Consider the following 25,490-nt stretch of genomic DNA (forward strand, 5'->3'; position numbering starts at 1 on the left):
AAAACTAAATCCACGCAGATGAAGTCGCGGGCATCGCCTAGTTTCTACTACAAGCCAGTTTCCTGATCCATGTGCAGTCTACACTCATTTCCAGTAAGTACTAGAACTGTACACCGAATGCACGTGGAACAGGTCGGCAGTTTTCATGCAGGCGATACCGCACAAAACCACAATTTTGCAGTTAGCTTGCAGTCCTATTAATGCAATCTGCATTGACTGCATTGACTCGGAATTCATAGTCAAGATAGGTGCTTAATATACACGAGAAGTAGCCCTAATGTGACTCTTACTGTTAAAGCGAGATAGTTAAATGCATTTAAGCTCTTATTAGAACGTGACAAAATGATCATTTTTTGTCCTAGTCACCGTGGCCACTTTTTATTGTTTGTCAAGATGTATTTGTACGTGAGATCTTGACAAACAACGTGAAATGTGGTTATGTTGCTCAAGTATTTTAAAGAAATAATTGATTTGTTTTGTTGTTTTGTTGTTTTAATGTTTTTAAAGTTATTGTGCAATAGTGGGTTGCAGTATACTAGGCTACAATAGCCGAAGGGAACGTAAAATAGAAGGAATTAGATTTCACAAGTAAGTACCTCTGCTTGAGCGAGAGGGACTGAGGGGGCCACGTTAGTTGCATATCTGTATTTAACCTTTATGCAATGTCTTGAGGATAAATTTGACACAAATATCGTCTAAATGGTCCCCTAAAGAAGCCCCTCTATGAATTCAAGTGTTAAACGTCACACCGAACGACTTGCATGGTTTTTCCGATATCCGAACTACTTTGAGGCATTGTATACACGTAAGGCCGAGGCTAGACAATAAGCGTTTCATCCGTAAATCCTGCGACAGTGTCTCCATTCCTAATTACCGTAGCGTCCTCATGAATATTCCGTGTACAAAGTACTGCTACATTTTGTTCGCCGTCGTCATAATACCTCGCCACTAGCGTTCTTGCATTTAATTGTTCTTCTAAAAGTACACATAATACTTGTACTTTGCCGGGTAAGTTCCCTTAATTAAGCTGTCTTTTCATAGCTAGGAATTTCGCCAAAGTTATTAAAAATGAAATAATCTAATATCTGTATACTGTATATCTGTATACAGATATAGATTAACTATCGAATAATGTCGCAACTGAGTCAACATAAGCACTTAAGAAAAATCTTAAAAGAGAAAACTCAATACCCTACTTATCTCGGAAAAGTTATTAGCTTTGTTGACCAAGTTTTAGCCCCATAATAGCATGTTTACCAAACTCTATGTAAGCTGATAAAAGGGCTACAAGCAATAAAATTACCATAAAAGGAGAACAACAACATCTAATAGCAAACTGGGTTATATTCATTGTTATAGTACACTCGTAGGCACCTCGTAGGCACTTTCGTACGCAACCCACTGACTTGTACATTAACGGATTAAATTCAAACTGGCCTAATTTCGAATCTAGATCCTAGACGTAAGATCGCTATCAGTAGAAAATTTATTTCTCCAAGTCCTAACTTCCAACAACGATTAATGAAGTCCAAATAAAAGCCCAGAGGTTTATACGAGTATAGGAGGCGGCCCGAAACATAAATAACCGTACCTAAATTTAAAGGTCTAAAAAAGGTAATAAGGTGAAGGCTATTATTTATGAACATTTTTATTTATGAACATTTAATGTATGATGGAAATAATAATTGTGAATAAGGTCGGAAAAATTGTCCACCTGAAAGTTGCACGAAACCAATGTATGATGGAGCTAGCCGTGCGAAGCTGGGGCGGGTTGCTAGGTAGTATATACTAGTACTAGCTGACGTTAGATGTAAAAAATAAGAAATTTAAAAAGCAAAGTATTAGAAGAGTTCTAAATAAATTTATTTTAACTGTAACGTAATTCTACAAATAAATATTTGAGCATATCACAGCGGCAAAAATGCAGCGAGTGAAAATGAAAGCAGGAAAAGGTTGGAGTTCGGACGATGATGAATAGGGGCGACTGCTGTATTCGTGCAATGAGTACGAGTACCTACCCAGTTACCCACCTACCCGTATAGCAGTAAAGAAATACACAATACAAGTACCCTATTACTTATTAGGAGTATTCACGGAACATTTTGTAAAAATCTTTTTGCTGCGGGCATATCTAATACAATAAAACATGTTTTACGCAAAATTCACATACACATAGCGTACACAAATACATAAGTTAAAGGTGGTAAGTGCGATGCTAGATAAAAGACGTTGTTCATGTTTAATCACTTTTTCGCTAACTTCGGTGCAAAAAGGTGACACTGAATAAAAAGTAAACTAATTGAAAATAAGCAAATTGGATGAGAAAAAACCGACAAAAACCGGCGTCGCTAAAGCGACAAATTTCCGTAAGCGTCACCAGTCCATGCCATCGCCGCTGAATTATATCAACAGCACGTTAATCTAAATAAAGGAATTGCGATTGCTTTGCGATGAAAAAGAGAAGAAAAATCTAAAGAGCAAATGTCATACTCATTATTTTAACTGTTTTATTTATTTTTATTTTATTTTATTACAGATCCATGCTATGCTTACAGATACTTGCTTATACTGTCGTGGATGATTAACTTGATGAAATAATTAGAAAACTTAAAATATTTTAGAAAAATACCTATAGGTACCAAAAATGGACCTGTTCAACCTTTACACACAACCATTATTTTAACTGCCCAGATATCGTGGGAAAAACTCAGATTTGCGATAAGACACTAGTTAGTCTGTCCTTGACAAAGAAAATATGACCCTGAAAAAAAAATCATGTCGCAACTAAAACGACTGCAGCCAAATCCGTCAATATGCACGTAGGTACCTACATAAACATTCTCTTTGTAAAAATAATATTAATGACCGTCCATAAATAAACTGATTTATAACTTAGTGAATCACACGAACATCAGTCGCAAAGCAAAATTGTCTTCGAACAATGAACTAAAAACAAAGAGACAAGAAACGAACTCTGACTCTAAAATGACTCACAAAAAAAAGTCCATAACCTTCGAGTGGGAGCCAGGGCGCAATACGGTAGCGTTTATCTCAAGTCGTTATGAAACACGCCTAGAAGAAGACACTCTCGTTAATGTTAATTCTAGACTTAATGGATCCCTGTTCAAAGTTTTAGCAATCCTAAGATTGCTTGCTATGTGATAAGACCGCCTCTTGCATTCTACTTTTTTCTTGTTTCCTATACTATGATTGTATTCTTTCTTTATCGTATGTTGTGGTGTACAAATACAGTATTCAATCATAATAATGGACTAGTTCTATCCTTACGTCGCACACTCGAAAACAACTCGAATTTATTGGTACGAATTTGACTTCGTGTAATCGCGTAGCGCCTACGTAGCGCCAACAATTTTGTTTGCTGTATACATTATCCTGACAGTACAATACTTTTCTATATCTACTTACATCAAAAATGTGTCACATGCAGTGTAACACAATAATAATAAATATGAATTTTTAAATTTTTGAAGAGAGCATCCACCGTGTCTTTTGTTTTAAAACATTCATGTTGAATGTTTTAGAGTCACAAATGGCATTCCAAACTAGTGGTATCCACTTGGCGTCTCAAAAGCACTTGTAAAAGTGTATTTGAATATACAACACATAGTTTTGATGGCACTCCCAAAATTTTTAGACTGTGTGGTTCAATATTTTGAGCGAGGAAAATATTGCATATATCCTCTCCCCTAGATAGGAGGTCCTATAGGGCGTAGCTTTTTGGTAGCGCATATCTGAAGCCTATCGGGCAAGTTTCCAAGGCGTCGCTAAAGGGAATATAGGCGGGGGAGGGAGTGTTCTCTATAGCGAAGCCAAGAAGTCTCTCCGGTCATCTCATGCCAAGTGCCGTCGGCGACGAAGCTTACCTATAGTTCTTGAAAATCATGTAACAGTTCGAGCAGCCAATTTTATTATTCGAGTTTAATAACTCTAAGTCTGGTTACTAGAATGAACATTCTATAAGTTATGTGATATTTTTTTGGAAGCAACTTCTTTAATCATTTTTTTTCCAAATGTTACTTTAAATGATTTTGGTGTTGTCACGATAAGTAGAAAGAAAATAAACTCAAATTTTTAAGAGAACTGGTCAGAATAAAATTTTTTTGGCTCTCTATTTTCATGCTCAGGAGGTATCCTATATATTTTTTTCAAAATTTATATATGTATATGCCTCGGTAGCTGTAACAGGTTTCCGTAGCTGTACTAATTTTCATCACTTAAGCTAGTTTAGTTTTGAATTGACTGTGGCACACAGACAGACGGACAGGAGGACAGACGGACTGAGTGAAACTATACCTATCTAAGAGTTTCTTGATTTAGTACGAAACACTATTTTAAACTAACTTTTATAATGTAACAAAAAAAATCTACAATTCGCAACTTCATCTACTATTTAGGTATCTACTATCTATAGTAAGCGACAGCTCGAGATGGCAATCGGGGTATGAGGCGTGGGGACGCTCCGCACACCTTCACGTCACTGGGTTGACGCGGGGGTTGTGCAGGTGTGTGAGGCGTCTCCACCCCGATTGACGTCTCGACCTGTCGCGTACTATAGATAAACAATCTCATTTCTACAATCCGCAACTATAGGTAAAGTATCTACTATCTACGTACGTTCTACATAAAACATGTGGAAGTTGGAACCATAGCGACCATAGGGATAAAATCCTTGTATAGATACTAATCTAGTTGCGAACTAAGGACGGTCCTCTGGAGGGGAAGTTGTACGAGTAACTAAATAGGGACCGGACCAATTCAACCGCATCGAGGACGCTATATTGAGACAGTAAAGCTAGACCAAGTATAGGTCGATATAGGTATAAAATTAACGCATTACAATAGGACATAGGTAGTATATGTACCGATACGAACGGTCTCCACATACAGATACTAGAGTACGTCAGGATTTTCTACATGCTGCTGCGAAGCTACTTTCAACGAAAACTAGATGTCACCACAGGATATTCAATCCTCGATCGCGCTTACGAAGTTTTCTCTACAGAGACTTATATAATACTAACTAATAACAAAGCATTTCCTGTGCCCAAATAATGCCAAATACCCACTAATAAAAACTGCGTTTACGACCTAGTTTAGGGAGAGCAATCTTATTACAAAAATAAGATTGATATTAATGTCCAGACTTTACATAAACTTCTTTATAGAAGTAAGCAAAAAAGGAAGCAAAAATAAGATTGATATTAATGTCCAGACTTTACATAAACTTCTTTATAGAAGTTTATGTAAAGTCTGGACATTAATATCAATCTTATTTTTGTAATAAGATTGCTCTCCCTAAACTAGGTCGTAAACGCAGTTTTTATTAGTGGGTATTTGGCATTATTTGGGCACAGGAAATGCTTTGTTATTAGTTAGTATTATATAAGTCTCTGTAGAGAAAACTTCGTGTATTTTGTAAAAATCTCACAATAATGTGAGATTTTTCCAAAATACAAACAGCAGTTTTAATGTTTCAACTTTTACGAGACTTTTATACAAACTCACTAACGACAAGCAGAAGAAAACCTAAAAACGTCTATGAGATTATAGAGTTCATAGTAAATAGTTCAGTAGTAATTTTGCAAGGTTATTTCATATTTCATACGCGTATATAGATAACAAAACAAAGTAACGTTATTGAGAAACAACGGTGAAACAGAGCATCGTAAAAACATCGTAACGTTATAATAACGGTCGCACAAAGTTACAAATAAAGCATTACATACATCCAAACTGTATATAAAACTAATGACTTATATATTACCTCGTATGGACAGGGTTATTGAACAAACAAAATGGCACCGACTGATTGGTGCTATAGCACCAATGCAACCTCAGTGACGTCTGGATTTTAAACGGGTCATTAGTATCTAAGAGGTGGCGCTGATTTTTTTGGTTTCTAAACCGTGAAAATTTTTGTTCGCTTGGGCATATCTTATATGAAATAAATCCTTTAAATACAATCTGCATATTCCCGCAACTTCGCCGATATAATGATAATGATATACTAAGTACTATAAGTAGTAAGATAATAATAGTAAGTAATGCATCGACTGGTCGCCAAGTTCATCAGTTCATTTACAGTTTGCTACTCCATACATGTTACTCCATACTAACGCACAAAATGCATTTTTTAACTTGCGGAATTTAGCTAGACCGGACCAAATGTCTCTAAAAGTCTCACACACACGTATACCTCTCAACGTCGACATTTCCAAGTTAAAAGTAATAAAAATAGAAGGGTACAAATTTAATCTGCCTGAAGCTCAGAGAAGGGAACGGTCCCTAGAGGCTGGGCGTTAGCAAAATTGCTTGAATACATTAGCAGAGGCCGCCCTATCTCAACAACTCACGGGGTGAGCGCTCTAGTGTCCCGGAATTGCACATTTTCTTATCTCTGATAACGGTGACACTTTTAGGGTTCCGTACCTCAAAAGGAAAAACGGAACCCTTATTCCTATAAGGGTTCCGTTTTTCCTTTTGAGGTACGGAACAAAGTGATCCTTCACTTTGTTGTCTGTCTGTTTGTATGTCCGTCTGTCTGTCAAGAAACCTACAGGGTACTTCCCGGTGACCTAGAATCATGAAATTTGGCAGGTAGGTAGATCTTATAGCTGACATTTGGGAAAAATCTGAAAACCGTGAATTTAGGGTTAGATCACACAAAAAAAATTAAATTGTGGTCATGAAATAATAATTAGTATTTTCAACTTTCAAAGTGAGATAACTATATCAAGTGGGGTATCATATGAAAGGTCGTCACCTGTAAATTCTAAAACAGATTTTTATTTATATTACGCATCATAGTTTTTGAATTATCGTGCAAAATGTCGAAAAAATACGACTGTAGTACGGAACCCTCAATGCGCGAGCCTGACTTGCACTTTGCCGGTTTTTTTGGTATGGACTGCAACATAATAAAAATGTTACTTCTAGCGGAAGGTAATCTTTTTATTTTGGCTGTGTAACCGAATTATCGGGTTTAGAAAAATTCAAACATTAGATAAAAAAACTTAATATAGGTAGGTACGTGCGAGAAATTGACTGATTGTTACATCGTCAGACTTTGGGGGTAAATAATCTAACCGACTTACCTACAAGAGACAAATAGCATTAACTATCATGTCAAATTGTTTCAATGCCATTTTTCGATAGAAATCGATAGTGTCCATACTGTTGATACTAACCGTAAACAAGTCAATGTTTTCAGGGCCCTACAGGGTTATGAATCTACTCTAACAAATTAAAGTTCCCCTTAAACTATTCGTTTTACTTTGCAAATGGCGCAAAGCAATTATTATTAATTACGTTAATCAAACAAACAAGCGTACTCAACCAACTTTATCCCACGTAGGACAACTTGTGCCACGTATTCTACGTCATGGCTTATGTCATGAGAGCAGACTGACTCTACCATCTACCACCAGTAAATGCTTCATTATGATCAACCCATCGCCGGCTCACTACAGAACACGGGTCTTCTCTCAGAGTGAGAAGGATTTTGGCCATAGTCTGGTCAAGTCCGGATTGGCAGACTTCAGACACCTTTGAGAACATTATGCAGGTTTCCTCACGATGTTTTCCTTCACCGTTAAAGCAAGTGATATTTAAATACCTAAAACGCACATAACTCCGAAAAATTAGAGGTGCGGGATCGAACCCCCGAACTCCGATTAGGAGGCGGAGGTCCTAACCACTAGGCTATCACAGGTAAATGCTTAATCATATCATTTTAGCACATAAAAAATGATACTGTCGCATAATAAAGGCCGATGCGCCATAACTCCCCAGGTTATGCCATTAGAAGAACTTAATGAAGTCATGGAATAACATAAAAGCGGTTATTTACGACAAGATTCTTTCGCCTTAAATGTTCAGGCGGTACATAAAGCCAAGGTTTAATGTTTCACGGAGGTGTTTAAGCTTAGCATACACCTTCGCGATCATAATTAACACAGAAGTTAGAGCTTAAATGTAGAGAACACGAAGTTCAGAGAACCTTTTACCTACTAAACTAAAATGTAACGGTTTTAATTCAAGAGGTACGTAAAAAAATCTGAACATCCAAACTACGACTAGTAGCTAATAATTAATTTTTCCAAGAGTCAATCACTAAGTTACAGTGCAAATTTAGGTTCAAGTTAGTGTCTTTCAGTCTGTTAGATCGATTATCTAAATATGTAAAAGGAAAAGGTGACTGAGTGACTGATTGACCGACTGACTGACTGATCTATCAACGCACAGCTCAAACTACTCGGATCGAGCTGAAATTCGGCATGGATGTTGCTATTATGACGTAGGCATCCGCTAAGAAAGGATTTTTTGAAAATTCAACCCCTAAAGGGGGTTTGAAAATTGTGTAGATCACGCGGACGAAGTCGTGAGCATAAGCTAGTAATTTATATAATTAGACAAAATATATCAACAGACATATACTGAAAACGCGACGCATCATGTTTGACTCCAGGTAGATAGTAATAATATACTGAGAAATAATTAATTTATACATGCAGGATATTTTTGCATGTAGTTGAGTACATAACTGTATCAGTTTCACATAATACCTAACTTATCTTTACATTTATCTTTAACTTATGTTACAAAATTATCTTTGTACGACACCTAAGTTTTTCTGTAGATCTGCGGATATCGCGTAGGTGTGTCCTAACCTTTAAATTCACGTTATGAGGCAACGCAGTTTTTAGCATGCCTTTGTTGGTGATACTCATTGTTGTTTCTAAATAAAGTATATTACAAAGTTAGCCCTCGGTAAGTGTAACGTATAAAAAGAAGGAGACAGCAGATTTGTAGAGCACAAAGCATCATATGGGTATCAGTGACAGAGATAACGCTCTACAAAGATGAAATGTCATTCTAAAGACCGATGTTCATCACTTTCGGCCGCGTACTGTACCTAACAACTTGGCACAGAAAGCGAGTTATATAGTTTGACAAATGAGGTCACTAAAGGAAGATATGACTAACAAAAAAATATAAGAATAATAGGTATCGATCATTGAAAACTTTATCCAAGGATCAGGTCACCTTGGATGAAGTTATTTCTCGTCATGGGGTCGAAAACTAGGACCATAATTATACGCCTTGATTGTTCCTCTATACGACTACTTTGGACCAATCAGTACCCTTATTATAAATGCGAAAGCGTGTTTGTTTGTCTTTCAATCACGTCGCAACGGAGCAACGGATCGACGTGATTTTTTGCATGGGTATAGTTTAAGACCTAGAGAGTGACATAGGCTACTTTTTATCCCGGAAAATCAAAGAGTTGTCACGTGATTTTAAAACCAAAATCCACGCGTACGAAGTCACGGGGCATCAGTTAGTTTTTAAATAAATATTTTGTTCGTCTAAAGCAATTTCTTTTAACATTCTTCACCAAAGTTGTAAATAGTTTAACGTAGTAATAAATCCACAGATAAAATATGACGTGACCCACATGAGTTCACAACTGGTTCTATTCCCGCGTCGCGTCGCATTAAATATGGTATGCGTATAAAAAATAGTTCACCACTTCAGAGAATGCATATTTCTTGAATGCGTCAAGTTTACATTAGAATCGTGAGTTGTATGAATTTTTTCGTTTAGTATTTACTAGCTGATGCCCGCGACTTCGTCCGCGTGGATTTAGGTTTTTTAAAATCCCGTGGGAACTCTTTAATTTTCCGAGATAAAAATTAGCTTATGTCCTTTCCCAGGATGTAAGCTAACTCTGCAAATTTCATCAAAATCGGTTGACCTGTTGGGCCGTGAAAAGCTAGCAGACAGACAGACAGACAGACAGACTTTTGCATTTATAATATTAGTATATGGATAAGGTGAAATAGCCCGTCACTAATATTCTTAGACTGAAAGGGTATTAAAAGGGTAGGGTACAAAATAATAGGTCTAGTTAGTCCCTTTCATAATGCTCACTCCAAAAAAGGATAGCTCTAGATTTACATTTGTGAATTTAGTTTAGTTTAGAAATTGTGTACACACAAAATTAGCCACATTTTTGTTGCCTATTTATTATAAAATATGTTGGTATAAGTACCTAAGTACCACTTTTCAAAATAATGATAGCTGTTTTTGTGTCTCTGTTATCCCTTTAACCCAGGGTTAAACTTAAATCCCGCTTTACATTTGATATCAAATCTCGTCTGAATGTCACACAAACTAGTTAGGCTCTTATACTTTTTCCAAAGTATAAAAAAGCCTTATACCTACCTAGAGAGACACATTCAGTTATGTTAAAAAGGCAGACTAATATTTCACAGGGAGCCCGGAGGCGGACCCCAAATCAGCGGCCATAGGCCCTGCAGCAATTAAAGCTGCCCGGGAAACGAGGGGAGGGTGGCGGCATAAGGGATGACATCGCTATAAATACCTATACTGGGAGATACTTGTGACTTCGTCTGCTTTGATGTCTTACAATTTGGACTGAGCTGTCTGAAACAAATCAGCAAGTATTTACAGTCATCATCATGATCAACGCATCCCAGGCTCGCTACAAAGCACGGGTCTTCTCTCAGAGTGAGAAGACCCGTGCTTTGTAGCGTTTAACAAACCTAAATCCACGCGATCAAAGTCACGGGCATCATCTAGGTGCTTATATTTCTCTTTATTTTTCCCAAAAGCTTAGTTCACCTAAGTTCTTTGTTAACTCCTGAGTCGCTTAATATGTCGTTGTTTGCTGACTGACGATGATTCACGGGCACGCAGTTATTATTTAATGGAGACACTGACGTGTTCTTTTCCTGCATCAATCATTGACACGGAGTGCCACGTTAACCCTAGGTATCTTGGATTCATCATCATTGTCACGATCACATTTTAATATATAGTGCACATTTTAATGGGCACAAATCACAGAAAAGGACAAAGCTAAACATTGGCGAGCATCGCGTCGAGGTTAAATCCGGTCATGCGCCCACGCAGCTAATTAGGAAGCGCGCGCGTAGGGCGCTACAGCGATGTGACTGCACAGTCCACGCGAGACAAAGAACTAAACTAAGTCACACATTTTATATTTTTTTTATTCAGCTACAAGTTAGCCCTTGACTGCAATCTCTCCTCGTGGTAAGTGATGCTGCCGCCTACAATGGAAACGGGCTAACCAGGGGAAGGGGTATGGCAGTTTTTAATAAATCCATGCACGCTTAGTGGCACGGCTTTGCCCGTAGGGTGGTAACTAGCCACGGCCAACGCCTCCCACCAGACCAGACCAGAAAATTAGAAATTATAAAATTCCTAATCCTTGCCAGGAATCAAACCCGGGACCTCCCACTAATAAGACCACAGCGCTTACCATTGCGCCAGGGAGGTCGTCGACACATATCACGAAATAAAAGATTAAACTAATACATACTATTATTATAAAACTAGCTAATGCTCGCGAATTCATCCGCGTGGACTACACAAAATCCGAACCCCTATTGCCCCTTAGGGGTTGAATTTTCAAAAATCCTTTCTTAGCGGATGCCTACGTCATAATAGCTATCTGCATGCCAAATTTCAGCCCGATCCGTCCAATAGTTTGAGCTGTGCGTTGATAGATCAGTCAGTCCGTCAGTCAGTCAGTCACCTTTTCCTTTTATATATTTAGATTTTTCTGATTATGAGGGTGATATGCCTTGTAAAAGTTTTTTTAATACGATATTCCTACTTAATTTGAAACTGCCGGGACTGCCGAAATAATTTAAAACCTATATATAGTCCGCGACAGGTCGAGATGGCAAGCGAGGAGGGAACGCCCCGCACACCCGCATAGTCCCCGCGCAAACCCGGTGCGGGTCAGCGCGGGTGACCTGCAGGTGTGCAGGGCCTCCCCCGCCTCATACCCCGATTGCCATCTCAACATGTCGCGTACTACAGCTATACACACAGGACTTTACGCCGACACAATACGCCGAATAGTTTCTGCAAAGTCACAAAAAAACTATTATTATAGCTAATTATTATAATTATTATAAAAATAGCTAACTATTATAAAAATATATATTATAATAGCTACTTTAATTTCGTTTATTAATAAAATACTAACCAGGAAAGAGAAAACTATGTTGAAAAGTGACATTCCCACCGCTTCAAGGAAGCGACCTCAAAATGTGACTATCCCTACCTACTTTAGAAACACAAAGGGACATTATTTCAAAGTCCGATGAGCTACACGCCACGAAATTCAAGGTCCTCTTTATGACAACCGCTTGCAAAATTGCCGTCTAATATTAGCCGGAATATCCATAAACCGAGGCGCGATCACTGTGGGGTAACCTTAACAAAGGAGTTTTAAAAATTTTATTGACGTCTAAAATGTGGACCAGGGAATGCTGGAAACTCATAATAATATTTTCAAGCAATCTACAATTTTTATCTTTAGGATATTCTATCTTATACCTACTTACTTTTCTACTTCGCGGTAGTAGTAAGTATGGGAAGCTCGAGACTATCTTACGAGTATCAAATGATCCTCCAAGAGCTAGAATTTTTAGAATAATATATTCTTAATTAATAACCAGTTACGAAAAGACGAAGTATAAATCTTATTTCGTAGCTAGTTACGAAACATTGGTTACAAAAGTGGATAGAACCAAATTTTCCCAAAATCGATTGAACGGATGGGCCGCGAAAAGCTAGCAGACACACTTTTGCATTTTTAATATTAGTATGGATTACACTTCTAGATTAAGACGCACATAAAAATGTAGGATCATGATCAATCCTTTCATAGCACAGACCATCAAGGCCGCAGATCAGTTTGGTGTTTGAACATAGGCTAAGACAAACAACGCACGTTTATCTACCTTAATTTTCAGCGAAGAAGTACCTACTCCTATTCGGTTTCAGCGTTGTTGTTCTAAGGCTGAAGGCCCAATGAATATTTCTATAACAAAGGCGACGTAAAGCCAAGGGGTACTGTGCAGTTATCGCTCAGCGCGTTCCAAACTGCCAATTTGCTTTCTTTGTTTTCAAATGTAGGGATTGGCGCAAAAAGACGTTTGAATTCCACGGGCATTCCCCTTTCAAAGTGTCATCCTTTCTATTTAACTTTTGATAAACTTTAAATCTATTTTAACTTCCATTTCAGTAGGCGATTAACTTCTTGAAGATCTCTGTAGGCTTTGACAAATAAACTTTTGAAACTTTTCTCAATGAATTCTGGAGATAGACTTTTGAATAAGAATTTGACTTTTGAATGTAGAACTCCATTATATTGCAAAATATTGCGCGATGAAGGCTCTTTTTAAAAAGTCTGAGATAGTGCGATAGATTGCTATTATTAGGTACGGATAAAGCTTTTTGGTACATAAAGATAACATAGTCCGTCAGAATCCTATGCCGTGAGAACACGATGAATCATATAAAAATCAGTCAAGTTCGAGTCGGATTCGCACAAGAAGGGTACTAAGGTACAAGAAATAACCGGGTAAGAACCCCTAAACACAAAGGGAAAAGTATCATATTAACTTATTAAGAAAGTCTCTACCAAAGAGGTTAACGAGATAAACATAACTACATTGAAGCTTTTTGTATGTTCGAGTATGTTATTAATATAATAAATAAACAGTTTTTATTTACATTTCATAGAAAATGTATAGTTAGTTATTGTGAAAATGGCCAGAACAACACTGCGTATAGATGAAAATGTAATAAACAGTACATAAACGATACATAATTCATTTGAGAGCTATAAAAATGTAATATTAAACCTTAATATTCTGGACGGGATTCGGGTTCTATCCTTTTTAGCACATAGCAAAATTTATTCGAACGCTTACTTCATACACTCGTGAATATGATTTAATGTCGCAACACATTGAGAATATAATATTAACTAAATAGTTGGCTCATCATAAACGTATACTTAAAATATTTGACCATTCAATGTTCTTTTTGAATCGTCGAAGGTCTTTAAGAATTTAGAACTGGAAGATGACTATATCACACTCACACTCATAATCACACTGAATCAGTGTTTGGTACTTAATTGATTTGTGCCAATTGTTGTACACTATAGTACCTACAGTACGCGGCAGAAAATAATGTACATGGACCTTTAGAAGGGACATAGCGGATTCGTAGAGCATTGTCTCTGTCGTTGAGACCGACAAAATGTCATATGGGAATGAATGACAAAGCAAGCTCTACAAAGCCGAAATGTTAATCTAAAGGCAGATGTACATTATTTTCTGCCGCGTACTGTACTAAACTATCATGTCAAACCTTGGGTATTAATGAAACAAGGCAGATCAAGCAGGATATATAACTTACATTAAATTTCAATTTAAATTATTGTAAAGGCCACAATATGTACAATGTACATATTATGTCCAAATATATCAAAGTCACAGAGCAACGGACATACAGAGCTTACAAATGAAAACGTTGCACTTGAGTGTCAACGAACGGAAGCAGTTGCGTCTATGTCCCAAGTCCCAAGCAGATGAATATTATTATTCATACAGTTCAATAAACAAAGAAAACGACCTGTCTGAAACAGAACGTGAAAATCTTTAAAAAAAACAAGCAATATATTATTATTCTGAGTACCTATTATCGTGTAAAGACCAAAATATGTGTCACAGAGTAACGATAAACAGAGGCTACAGATGAAAATGTTGCTCATGAGTGTCAGCGGACGGAAACACTACATCTATTTCTGTTAATGCCCGATGCAACGGGAAAGCTACGAACAACGCGTGAATATAAACAACTCATCGTACCGCTTGAAACATGCGTATGATTAAGATTCTTCGCTACAATTTCAAGTGTTACCTATATTTCTTATGATTTATTAGTTGTTTTCTAGTTCTTAGTTAACACACGTTATATATTATCTACACGTGTAGACATAAATTATGATAAACGCAAAGATTATACACAAAATTATGAGTTTTGGTATAAGTACATTGTTTTTACAGGTTTTCTATTCTAATATGTAGTAGAATAATAGAGTCGGGTAGTGTCTTAAATCTTTTGAACGTTAGAACTTCAAGAAGACAAAAACTTACATGTTAGCACTACCCATATTATAAATGCGAAATTGTGTTTGTTTGTTGGGTTTCCTTCAATTACGCCGCAACGGAGCAACGGATCGATCTGATTTTTTGCAAGGATATAGTTGAAGACCTGGAAAGTGACATAAGCTACTTTTTATCCCGGAAAATCAAAGAGTTCTCATGGGATTTTTGAAAATACTAGCTGTTACCCGCGACTTCGTCCGCATGGAATTAGATTTTTGTTAATCCCGTGGGAACTCCTTGATTTTAGATAAGTAGTAGAAAGTAAGCTTTGATAAAAGTAGCTTATGTCACTCCAGGTTTTTAACTAGGTATATCCATGCAAAAAATCATCCTTTGCTCCGTATCAACGTGATTGAAGGACAAACAAACACACTTTCTCATTTATAATATGGGTACCGATAACACATTCGTATTTGGTTCATAGAATAGTTTGGTCGAGTTAGCTAGACGATTATAAGATATCTAATAATGAAGCAATAAATTCACATTCCATTATTCCCCAAAGTTATTGGTCAGCGGGCGTAAGACGCGACCAAAAAGACAATTTTCCGCTTCGGCAGCTTTATTAAAGAAACATTAGCGAACAAAATAAATCATCAGTTCGGTACAGGGGTCTCGCGAGGTTCCTAACCATCGCAAAAAAGATAGCGCAGCCCGAAACATAAAAAAGAGCAGGTAAAAAACATACGTAGGTTTAATCTGACAAACTTCCCGAATTTCAAGTTAAATTTTAGCGGAAATTTAAATTTACTTTATACAACATTTTAATGTAAGACCAGCCATACACGGAGAGCTTGAAGCAGTCAGGATGGACTGCTTCAAGCTGCGACTGCGTATTGAACTACAGACTTCTACGTACGTACATACATGAACCGCTCAAGCAGTTGCAACTGCTTCGGGCGGTTGGGCGGTCAAGCAGTCGCCAGGCATACACTGACTGCTCGAGCACCTAGTTCGTAAAACCGATAGACGTCCCAAGGTGCTAGAATGGCGACCTTGCACCGGAAGGACGCAGTGTTGGAAGATCCTCCACTAGGTGGACGGACGACATCAGACGAGTCGCAGGGAGCCGCTGGATTCAGGCGGCGCAAGACCGTGGCGTGTGGAAGTCCCTACAAGAGACCTATGTCCAGCAGTGGACGTCTATCGGTTGATGATGATGATGATGATTCGGTAGACACTAGACAACAATAAGCCGTAGGAAAAAGGTGTGTAAGTATTGGATGTAATAAGGTACGTAAATTATATGTCGGACGTCGCGTCGGTAATCACACTAATTTCAGCTGACCCCGACTGCACTTTTGCTCGCTAATGATTAAAAAAAAATTTATAAGCCGAAAATGACTTTTTATACTATAGTTTAACACAAGGCGAGAAAAGGCCGGAGCAGACGAGTGCCAGCCGAATTTCAATAAAAACTGAAGGGGAATAAATCGTAGGGTGGGTGTATATTGTGTTCGCCAGCTGACGCCCCCCTCCCTCCTCTAGCCCTCTCCACAGTCCCCCACTATCACGAGCCGATAGCGAAAAATAAGCAAGAGATAATTGTATTAATTGCACACTCGAATTAATGGAATTGCAGTAGGTATTTATTTTATTTAGCAGAGTTACAACGATCACACAATCATCCGATCCGAATCCGTGAAAACACGGATATAAAAAATATCTACGAAATTATGTCGTATTATATGACATATTATATGTCATAAGCTACCATACAAAACAAAAAGGAACGTATTCACGTTTCATTTTCATTCAACGTTATTCACGGACTCGGATCGAATGAGTGCGTAACCGGCGTTATACAGAAATGCTTAATTCGTAGGTAAAAAGTATTTAGTGCTATCTTTTAATTATGTCCCTTACGGAAAATTATTTTAATTGGTTTTTACACTGGTAAACGGCTCTAACGATTTAGATGAAATTTTGTATATTTAGGTATTTTTTTTTACTTTTCTTTATAGATAAAGGAAAATAAAACATAACCTGAAAGGTTGATCTAAGTAATTTCCGGCGGGAATTTAGGGAAAGGTAAGTAGCACAAATCAAATCGAAAGACGTCGAGCGAAGTTCGGTCATGATCGGTCAATCCGCGGCTCTCCTATAGCGAAAGTCCAGCATTTAGGTTATTAGGTATCTCCGCAACTCGAAACATAATCTTTCCAACGAAATATTCAACGGAGCAACGGATCGACATGATTTTTTGCATGGATAGAGTTAAAGACCTGGAGAGTGACATAGGCTACTTTTTATCCCGGGAAATCAAAGAGTTCCCACGGGATTTTTAAAAACATAAAACCACGTACGAAGTGGCGGGCATCAGCTAAGTAGTTAGTAATAAAGTCTGAATACCTCAAAATACCGATATATTTTTTACAATTTTTCAAGTGAAAAGGTTTGATTTATAGTGGACTACATTTTATATTGTGTGTAGGGCATGCAGTTGAATGAATAGGGACAATAAAGTAAGTATTTAAAAATAAATAGATCCACACTCACTGACTGAAACCTAAATAGACCTGGCATTGTAATTAAATCTAATTCACATAATATAACATTTACACACACACACACACACACACGCGCGCGCGCACTCATATTGTCATATTGTATGAGGAGGGCGATAATCACTGCAACACAGTGTAAACTTCTGCAGGATCATCGTTCCCAGCTGTTATTGTTTGTGAAATTATTGTGTGAAAAAATAAAGATTATTTATTTATTTATTTACCTAGAAAGCTGAAATGTTGCACAAAACTTTGTGCAAAATTTTACAAACACTTATGAATTTAATAACATAGGCAGGGCGTAAGGCCGGGTTTTCAAAATTCCCACGGGATAAGAAATATAGAGGATTTATATTTTTGTCGAGTGAACCACGAGCGGTCGCTAATGGATTGTAAAATACTTAATGTTTCGCAATGCTACGAGGAAATATTATTTCAAAGGATACATTTCTTGGAAGAAGTCGAGGCTTGGCGGCTGGAGGATGTCTAACGCCGATAACACCTGAGAACAAAGTCTTGTATTAGTTTTGGTTGTACAGAAACTTAGCTAAACATATTGTTAAACAATTCAATTATATCAATTCAACAGAGATGATGACTACTAGTCAAATCAGCTACTTTTATCAAACGTCAAAACGCTTGTTTATAAGGGAGCTTGAATAAAATTTACATAGATGTGACGTTTGACGTACTTTTTTAGTTAAATCGATAATTTGAAACAGTTAGCAAACTTAAAACTAACAGCGGACGTGGATTTTACGAACTTTTTGAAAGGGCCTCTATTTAATAGTTCCTAAGAAATAATTTATTTTTGACGTAGTGATCGTCCCAATTCAAGTCGCGAGCGATTGAAAATAGATCCCGAATAGGTTCGAAACTAGTCGGGCATACTCCGACTAATCACGTGAGTATATTTATAATTCAATTCCAATTATCGTATGGCATTAGAAAAAAATGGGTGTATCGGATTACCAGTCACCACCAAGGCGAAAAGAGCGTGTGATAGGCTAATGGATTAAAATCACAAAACTTTAAATAGGATAGCAGAAATAGTTCTTATATTCTGTTGGCTTTACACGGGGACCGCGTGTCAGTGAATTTATACATACTAAAATGTACAAAAATAAATCAAAATAACTTATCTCTAGCCAAAGCAATGTAACACTATGGAAATAAGTCTACTTTTAAAATAACACGCAATGATTTTTCTGCACATCTGCACACCTTCATCGGTATAGCAACAATTCCCTGCTTCTTTAACACTTTTAATCTCTGTGATTCTGAATGATTACATTAATCATCGTGATCATGAAGATGGGCACAAATGTCTACTCAGCCTTCCATAAAGCCGTGCCCTTATCTTTAATTAAGTTAGGCTACGATAGGATGAAATTTTCGATGAGAGTAAGCCGCAAGCTGCGTCAAAGTCATCAGAATTATTGTAAAATGTAAATACATGGCATTAACATCTCGAAATTCGTAAAATAAAACTGATAATTTGTTAAGCCAACCTGGCCGTTATCAGGAAATAATTACAGTACGGGACGCAGGGAGCATAAATGTTTCATTTTCAATGTTTGCGTTATCGATCAGCGTGTAGTGGTTCCCGGTCGCTATCAGCGTGTTTGCACGGGATTTGCATAGAAACTGGGAAATCGGATCCCACGCAACCAACCGCCCAGGGATTTATAAATTTATGATACTAAACTTGGTAGTATTTGAATTAATGCAAGGCTAACCAATGATAATACCTAATAATTCTTAGATAAGTGAATGTCTAATTTATTAATTTTCACTGTAATCAATCTGTCATCGATAATGCATATCGATCAGTGTGTAGTGTGTGTGTGTGTTTGCGTGCGTGAGTGCGTGCGTGCGTGTTCGTGTGTACGCGTCGACGCATGTCCATAGAAGGGAAGTTAGATCACATGTACGTATCTAATCCACCCGCCCAGTAAGGCCCTAGGATTCTTGATACTAAAATTGACTGTCTATTTGAACAAAATGTAATGCAAGGCTTGTTATCATTATCAATGATAATAATAATTAGATAGGTGCGGTGCGCTGGGGCCTGGGAACATAATTTATTCATTTTCACTGTTTGCGTTATCGATCGATCAGCGTGTAGCGTTCGCGGTCCGCGGCACTTGTCGCGGTGTTTGCACGGGATTTGCATGCAAACTGAAAATTGGATCCCACGTACCCACTACCCACCAACCTCGCAAGGCGGTGGGATTCACGAAACACGATTTGGGCTACAATTGAGCTAATCTAGAAAGAGTCGGGAGTGATTGGTCTGGGCTATATCATCATCGTAATTGTCCTGAAATAGTGATATTTTCATGACTACATTGTCCAAAGCCAAAATTGGCAAAATTAGGATTTGGTTTTAGTTTAGAAACTTAGCGACGCTAAATAAGGATCTAAGGCCAAACATTCGCAGGGCAGAAATCTTTTGGCTTTTGACGAGCTTTTGAGGATTACCTCGACCTGTCGCGTACTAGGTAATATTTAAGTAATAGAATTCTGGCCATTTGCAATGCGACAGAAAACCGAAATGGTTTTTGATTATTACGCACTGGACATTTTGAAAACTTTTTGCGTTTTTGATCCATCACTGCCCTATGATAAGATAGGAAGCAAGGCTTTAAAGGTGTACTTACATTTTCGTGTTTAAAGAAGCAGAGCATCTTGAGCTCGCGGAAGACGCGTTTGGAGGAGACGAGCGACTGGAACACGTTGGGCAGCTTCTTGAGAGCCACGCGGCGGCCATCGCGCGGGTCCGTCACTGCCCTGGGGACAAACAGACAAATTACAATTCAAGAGCAGGTCCATCAAGATAAAAGAATAATGTAGAAATGACAGCCAACCAATTTATCAACGCAGAGCATAAAAGTGCAAAAGAATGCTCTGTCTGTTTATACAAAGAGAAAGACAAAGATTAATTTCTCAGAATGGGGATCACGTTTGGTCTATCGCACTACTTCTATCTACTATAAATAATCTACGCAAAAGTAAGGGCCACTTGACAATTATTGTAGACATAATATATTGAGTCTAGACATACCAATTTAATCTAAACTGCCCTACAAATCCCGTCAGTTACTTAAAGAATTTACTCTTTTATTGCGTTATCGTTTTGGTATAGGTATAAGTCGGCTTTGTCAATTTTCTTCATCCAAATGAATGTAGTAGATTTTGTCCATAAGTTACTTGGCATAGAGCGAAAAATGACGACATTTAGTACCTATACCTAAGTATGTAAAAAAATGAGGAATTTGTGATTTCTTAATTTCAGACCTGTTGTTTCATTTTTATATAAGTACATTACAATTTGGTGCACTGCAGTTGACACTTAATTACGTTTCCTTTATCAATTTAACCTACTGCGCAAGTACAACATTCGTGCAATTGTCAAAAGAAACGTAATTACAAGAAGCAAAACTTGGGAAAAGGGGCAAAACGAAAGGTATTTATCATCCACCCTACATAACATCACTAAATTTTAATAAATAAATAAAAAAAATTATAATTTTTTATTGATTTTTCACCCGTGAATTGGGGTGAAGAATATTTCTCTGACATTTGGCTACATAATTTAGTAAGTATACATAATAATGATCTTACAGCCTCAGATAAAACTTAAATCGTACAATAAGTATTTAAACAAAATTCCGATGGGACTCATTTTCAAACGCACAAATGGAAACAGTTTTGGTCGCTTCACAAAGGCGCGAAAATAAAAACAAACTCGACAATCGACGAGCCGCTGAAACGATTCGACAGGTATAAGCGATAACAATCGACGTTTCACACGCCGAATTCACTGAAATCATTTCGGACACATTTCCACCGTATTATATCTATATATATATCGCAATTCGCATGTTAGCTAAGTTTCCAGCTTTCTCGCACATTATAACATTTTCAATTATTGTAAAAGAATCTGTATACTTTTAACAAATGTGACTCGGCCAAGTCGTAAACAATAAAATTACGTTCGGTGTTAGACTATAGACATATCTTTATCGTAATATATAGTACGCGACAGGTCGAGACGGCAATCAGAGTATGAGACGAGGGGACGACCTGCACACCCGCACGTCACCCGCGCTATCCTGCGATAGGTTAGCGCGGGGGCTGTGCGATCGCCAACCTCCGATAGGAGATGGCACTAGAAGTAAGAAGTTTTAGAATGTCCAGAAAAAGACCTTTCATATGATACCCTACTCGGTACAGTAATCTTACTTTGAAAGTTGAAATTACTAATTATTTGTCCATGAACACATTTAAATTTATTTTTTTCGTGACAAATTCATGGTTTTCGAATTTTCCCCTTACATGTTCTATAAGACCTACCTACCAAATTTCATGATTCTAGGTCAACGAGAACTAACTCTAGCTTTCTTGACAGACAGACAGCCAGACAGACAACGAAGTGATCCTATAAGGGTTCCGTTTTTCCTTTTGAGGTACGGAATCCTAGATGCAAGACAAACCAACAAAACACTGCCGCATTTACAATATTCTATTTCATTTTTTTTTTATAGGATTAATAATCTTAATCTATATATATAAAAGGAAAAGGTGACTGACAGACTGACTGACTGACTGACTGACTGACTGACTGAATGACTGACTGACTGACTGACTGATCTATCAACGCACAGCTCAAACTACTGGACGGATCGGGCTGAAATTTGGCATGCAGATAGCTATTATGACGTAGGCATCCGCTAAGAAAGGATTTTTGAAAATTAAACTCCTAAGGGGGTGAAATAGGGTTTTGAAATTTTGTAGTCCACGCGGACGAAGTCGCGAGCATAAGCTAGTAGAATATATTTTTATTCAAGTTAAACAAAATGTCGAAAATAAAGGATATTATTAATCCTATAAAAAAAAAAAAATGAAATACACCACCAAAACACTTTTTTTATAGACTTGCATGTGTCATGTGTTATTTTTAAACGCTATTCAAACGTCTGTTTTAACAATTACGCGCACCGCTGCACTGCAGCTATTTCACTAGACATCGGAATGGCGCAAGCTTTCGCTCCTTTACCATTTCTAATCCTATTCTTAATTCTGTGATAGACACAGTCCTTATCCAATGCTATGCAAGTAAGAGCGTCGCGTCGACGACGCCTGAACGAAATGCTAGGAAAACATAGTAAATTTTCCTAGACAATAAATATAAATTAAGTGTGAAACTTGTGTTAGCACAGCTTTCAAGCACAACTCGGGCCTTTCTTCTAGTTAGCAAAGATCATAGAGCAGATATTATATTCAGTGTTAGTGAAAGGTTTTATTACTTTCAGAATTATTTATACATAATATCTATACCTACTTTATATTTCCCTCTTTGCCTTTTTACCACTACCTATTTGGCCAGAATGAAAATGAGCTGAACACTTATTATTCTAAACACAATTTTCACTTGTTCTGATAACTTTTTCTTTTAGTAGGTACCTACGTAAGATAACCGCGGGATCTAAAAACTATAGATTTTTAATGTTCTCTATTTAACGTGGACTCCACTAAGAAATAATTTTCAGAAATACCACCTGAGCGAAGCTGGGGCGGGACAGCTTTGTATAAAATCGTTTAAACTTTATATAACTAGGTAGATACACGACGATTATTTAATCTTCATTGCGAATTTTGCACAAAACAAAGATTTATGAAGCGAAAGCTTTTTGTTTACGACATTTATTACACTTATGTCAAAATATAATTAGAAGTGAAAATTTTAAAACTTTTCTCATTGAAACGTAAATTCATCGTCTCCCGACTGCCCGACGACATTGTATTTTAAAAATCCTATAAATTTATCATTAGAGACAAGATGTTTATAAATAACAATTTTTTTTAATTTACGAACGATATGAACGATCACTCACTCATCCGATCCGAATCCGTGAAACTACGGATATAAAAAATATCTACGTCATATGTCATAAGCTACCATACAAATAGTTCTATGACAACTTCCTAACGTATTTTTATGAATTCGGATCGGAACCACCGTAAAGATTCAAACGCATTCGCGTAGCGCAGCGCAGTTACATTTGGACAGGTGGAGCGAGCTTACCTAGAAGATTGCATTATTAAGACGATGTTACGATGTTGACGAATTCATGGTAGGTACATATTTTTTTAAATGAAACGGGACATTCGGGAATTCTAGCGCAATGCTTTCAAATTACGAAAACGTTTTGGTAATGTATATTTTAATGGAACTCTCAGCCCGGTTTGGCAACGGCAGCCGAACACGATGTCTTACGTGTAGCTAGGCTGTGGCAATCCCACCGGATTCATTTTAGTTCCTTTCCGCACAAATCTTGTATAAGTCACATATATATAGCATTTGCGATATTATGTACGAGTATATGAGATGTATCATAAGATATTTTCCCTAAGGAAGCAAGAAACTAAAATGATTTTAGTTTGGCGTTCAAAATCAAAATATCATACCTAATGTTTAATATTTAATACCTAATATAAACTTTAACTAGTATAATAAATCGAAAAATAAAAATAACTTTAAATACATAATATTTTCAAAAGCTGCGGACCGGCAGGAATCGAACCTGCGTCTCCTGGGATCGCACCCGACGCTTTCAGTTTTAGCCTCGGCGGTCTCGGTTTTAGCCTCGCACCAGGTTAGTGCGAGGCTGTGCTGGTGTGCGGAGCGTTCCCACCCCGCGTGCCATCTCGACCTGTCGCGTACTAATAGGTACTTTCTAAGTGCATTAGTTACCTATTCTAAAGTACATCATCCTTTAATTCGAATCGTCGAAGAGCAAATCACCGTTAGTCGGTGGAGGGTCACGCTTTATAACGGTCCGCGCAAATCCCTTACAACAGGGAGTAGAGACCAGTGGCTACGCCAACCCGCGGCTTATCTCTGTGCTGCAGAACGTTATGGTTCATATTTGCCGACCTTTTACTTTGTACGACAAAACATCGCCGCCAGTTGCAAAAAAATCGGTGATGGCGACGACAGGCAAACTAGAAACTGTAATAACTCCTGCGCTCCATCTCAGGAAAGTGGGAAAGACATGGAATTTGTGGGAATGAGTGTAATAGCTAAATATATTAAAGGAAAGGGTGACTGACTGACTGACTGACTGACTGATCTATCAACGCACAGCTCAAACTACTGGACGGATCGGGCTGAAATTTGGCATGCAGATAGCTATTATGACGTAGGCATCCGCTAAGAAAGGATTTTTGAAAATTCAACCCCTAAGGGGGTGAAATAGGGGTTTGAAATTTGTGTAGTCCACGCGGACGAAGTCGCGGGCATAAGCTAGTTTTATAATAAAATTTAATAAAATATTCAATTTTACACTTAAACACAAGATTTAAAAAACATATTATACAGTCGAAGATTATGTAAATGATAAAAAAAACTTGGATTTGTCTCACTCCAGCAATGTGCGGGGCTGCAATTGCTTGTACAGTATTTTTTTATAGTGGGCCAGCGACAGGTTGCTCGTATGATGATGGTCTTCATTAATTATTTACTAGTTTAGAGTGCATTAGGTAGATATAAATACCTATAGGTCTGTACTCTGCAGCATCGCAGAGCTGTTTCAAATCATGCTGTAATATTCATAGCGGTGAGTCGCTCTGCAGGAGTATGCACTTGTCACAGATAAACAGACCGACTATACCACTAAAAGGTTGTTCATTCATTCATTTGGGGTATTTTAAGATATTTAAACGTTGTATTAGTTCGTAGGAACTAAGAAGGTAGGAGAATAATCGCCAACCATCTTGTTGTATGAGATGTAGATACCGAAATGAAATTTAAAACGTAATTTACTAAGTAATTTTATTTTTAACACCAAAAATCAAAGATCTTTTGCACTAATCAATATTTTACTAGAGAAATCAGCAACTCTTTATCAAATATCAAACGTATTTGATGTAT

General features: G+C 37.4%; 1 protein-coding gene across 1 annotated transcript in view; it reads right to left on the minus strand.

Moving 5' to 3' along the window:
• Window positions 1-25,490, minus strand: part of nmo (serine/threonine-protein kinase nemo) — a 173,321-nt gene that overhangs the window by 62,308 nt on the left and 85,523 nt on the right. The window contains 2 exon segments of the mRNA XM_034984556.2: window positions 17,998-18,053; window positions 20,215-20,344. Coding sequence (XP_034840447.2) covers window positions 17,998-18,053; window positions 20,215-20,344 — 186 coding nt within the window.

The sequence above is a fragment of the Maniola hyperantus genome, chromosome 3, assembly GCF_902806685.2.
Source record: "Maniola hyperantus chromosome 3, iAphHyp1.2, whole genome shotgun sequence".
In the NCBI taxonomy this organism is placed as follows: Eukaryota; Metazoa; Arthropoda; class Insecta; order Lepidoptera; family Nymphalidae; genus Maniola; species Maniola hyperantus.